General features: G+C 34.3%; 1 protein-coding gene across 1 annotated transcript in view; it reads right to left on the bottom strand.

The window, feature by feature from the left end:
- The window catches only part of LOC107753270 (galanin receptor type 2), a 2496-nt gene extending 1763 nt beyond the window's left edge, over nucleotides 1-733 (bottom strand). The window contains exon 1 of the mRNA XM_016569400.1: nucleotides 387-733. Coding sequence (XP_016424886.1) covers nucleotides 387-733 — 347 coding nt within the window. The remainder of the gene's footprint in view (nucleotides 1-386) is intronic.
- Nucleotides 734-3017: the final 2284 nt, after the last annotated feature.

The raw sequence follows: 3017 nt of genomic DNA, 5'->3' as shown, positions 1-3017 counted from the left end.
TATATATATAATGCACTACATGCTAGTTTTAGTACTGTGCAAATATTTTTTTTCGGTGCTATCAGCCAATCAGCGTTGTTGTGACACACTTCTCAAGTAACAATTGCAATTGTTTAAAACATTTTTATAATTGCAAAAAAATACCAAAATAAGAGAATGAAAAATACTTAAATTATTTGAATTACACAGCGCCGAAGACAAGTTAAAGTAGCAGTTAAAGTTTCTTTCTGCTCTGCTCTCTGTCTAAGTTTCTTGCATTTGCTATTATTTTCCTTGTTTACAGTTATTGCATATTATTGTCGCTAATATAATCTCATCAATTAGCCTATGCGTTTCACTGAACTGGAAAGAAAAGCGCGTGCTGATTGTGCGCACCAGAAACGCACCTGTCCAGAGACACCGCTGCCAGCGTAAAGATGCTCGCGTACATGGTCAGGTAGATGATAAAGTGCACAGCTTTGCACACAAACTGTCCAAAAACCCACTCGTCCATGGTGTAGATGGTAGCCTGGAGAGGCACGCAGAAGACGATGAAGCAGAGGTCCGCCAGCCCGAGGTTCAGGATGAACAGGTTGGTGCTCTTTGAATTCATCTGGCCGTTGCGAATGAGAACCGCGAGCACAAGACAGTTCCCCACGGTTCCAACCAAAAAGATAATCGAGAATATGACCGAAATGATTACCGACTCAACTTTCCAGTTGGAGGAGAAGTGGATCTGCTGAGATGCGTTCATCTTTCTGACCACTGGAACGTTTAAAACGATTCAACGCTGCATAGACTCCATATGGACACGAATCAGGAACTTCTACATCGTCGTTTTGTTTTTGCGCAAACTCCTATAAATATACTCCAGCACAACGAGAAAAGAAAAGCATCTTCTGTCTGGATGGTTTTCATGCAGGTACAGATAGTGGAGGAGCTGAACATCTGGTCTGATCACTCCCATCACCAGCCTCCTCCCCTTATACTCAACTATTCATCAAGAACTTTTCTTAAAATACAATGCAACATTTTTACATAAACGAAGAATACTAAAATAAAATATTACATATATTTTTTAAAACTACATAGTACAAAACTCTACATAGTGTGTATATATATATATATATATATATATATATATATCATCTATAACATTTTTGCTACTTCATGAATTGTTGTTAACAGTTTACTATTGTAAAGTTTAAATTTAGCTTAAAAACCTGTAATGGGCTGTTTATTAATTGGTTCCATTGTGACAACAAACAAAAAACTTTTTTTTTTTTTTTTAAATAAACCTACCCAAGAAACACTGAACGCAGTAAAAAGTGTGACAGCCCTGCTCTTCCCTTAAATAGGCTTACAGCTGATTTAAGTAGGATGGATGAATCAATCACTTAACAACTGAGCAGCCATAGAAGAGACATGCGAACAGCCTAATCAAACTGAAGATTAATTTACAAATTTAATATGTCAAACATTATTTTTTCTTTCTTTCTGAGAACAATGTTTATTATGGGAGACAACAGATGCTAGTAGCATTCAAGATTTTATCATAGAGAGTTTGAGTGCAAATATAACGATGGTTATGAAATAAAAGTTCTATGACACTTGAATCTTATGTTAAAATATGCAAATATGACTCTGGGCTGATCAATATACAATGTAAAAACAAAAAAATTCAAAGCTGTAAATAAACAAGGATTATTGGATTAAGAAAATACTCCTTCAGTCCTTCTACCCCAAAATTTCACGCTTAATTCAATTTTACTTACCACTGTAATTATTTGTTTATAATTATATAATATAGATACCACTACAATAGCAGCTTCTGTGTGAATGAAATACATTTTCATGTATAAATTCACATATTCCTGACAGCTAAAATAATACCATCTAAAATATATGCGTAGTAACATTAATAAATATTAAAGCAGTAATATTCCTTGTTTGATGCATGCACTTATTTGAGACTCAGTTGGTTCGTATGATTTGTTTTTCATGTTACATTTGCCTTAACAGGAGCAGAAGTAACATTCTGACTGGTGTAAAATTCAGCATTATGGGCATTCCAATTTAACACTGGTCTCCAGTAGCTTTATAATGAGCGTTCACACTCATGTTCACTCACAGTCATTATTTATCTACTGTACACTCCAGACTTGCATCTGATAACTTGTCATGGTGCTGTGGAGGTGCTGCAGTGGTTTGTATATATATATCATGCTACTTTACAAATCCTCAATTCATCCCCATCATCTCTCTCATGTACCTGCAACACATCACATGTAATTTAACACTGCTGATATCTAGTTCATGTAAACTATAGGATATAGCGATGTTATATGTGTACCAATACCAAGGTTTTACCTTTTGGGTTCAAGCATGTTTTTAGGATGGCTGGAATGTTGTTTTAACCTATCAAGAGTCAAGGAACCAGAACAATTTGTTATAATTAAGAAATAAGATAAAAGCCAAGCTATAATGGGGAACATTTACAACACTTTTAGCCATGACTATATTCATAATTCAGCACTAATTAAGCACTTTATTGCTTTACCCTCATCCGTCCCTCCCGAACCTATAACAAAAGTATCCCTCGCAGGTCAAAATGACCCAAAGGCCAAAAATTACACTAATTTTATTTTTGGTCCAGAAAGCTTATATTGGAAAATTTTTCTAATTTTTTTTCTAATTTTTTATATAGGTTTTTCTATTATTTTTTGGTGATTTTTTATCATAGTTACCTTTTATTCTGGATATTTTTAAGTTTTTGTATATTATTTCACACACACAAAAAAAAAAGACACTATTTCAGTCCTGTTTCATCAAAAACCAACAGATGGCCTTGGAATTGAGTCACTGAGTGTTTCTGATGCCATCTGGTGGGGAAAAATTAAAATAAATTGCATTTTATGGTTACAGCCACTAGAGGGGCCTATAGAACCCTATGGAGATTTTGAAATGAGCAAAACAAGTGAAACATGAGAAATTAGATAATCTTAAGGCTTCAATTTGGTTGTTTATGGATTAAAATA

The sequence above is a fragment of the Sinocyclocheilus rhinocerous genome, unplaced genomic scaffold (assembly GCF_001515625.1).
Source record: "Sinocyclocheilus rhinocerous isolate Xijiao unplaced genomic scaffold, SAMN03320098_v1.1 scaffold411, whole genome shotgun sequence".
Classification (NCBI taxonomy): domain Eukaryota; kingdom Metazoa; phylum Chordata; class Actinopteri; order Cypriniformes; family Cyprinidae; genus Sinocyclocheilus; species Sinocyclocheilus rhinocerous.
This window is presented reverse-complemented; position numbering and strand designations above follow the sequence as displayed.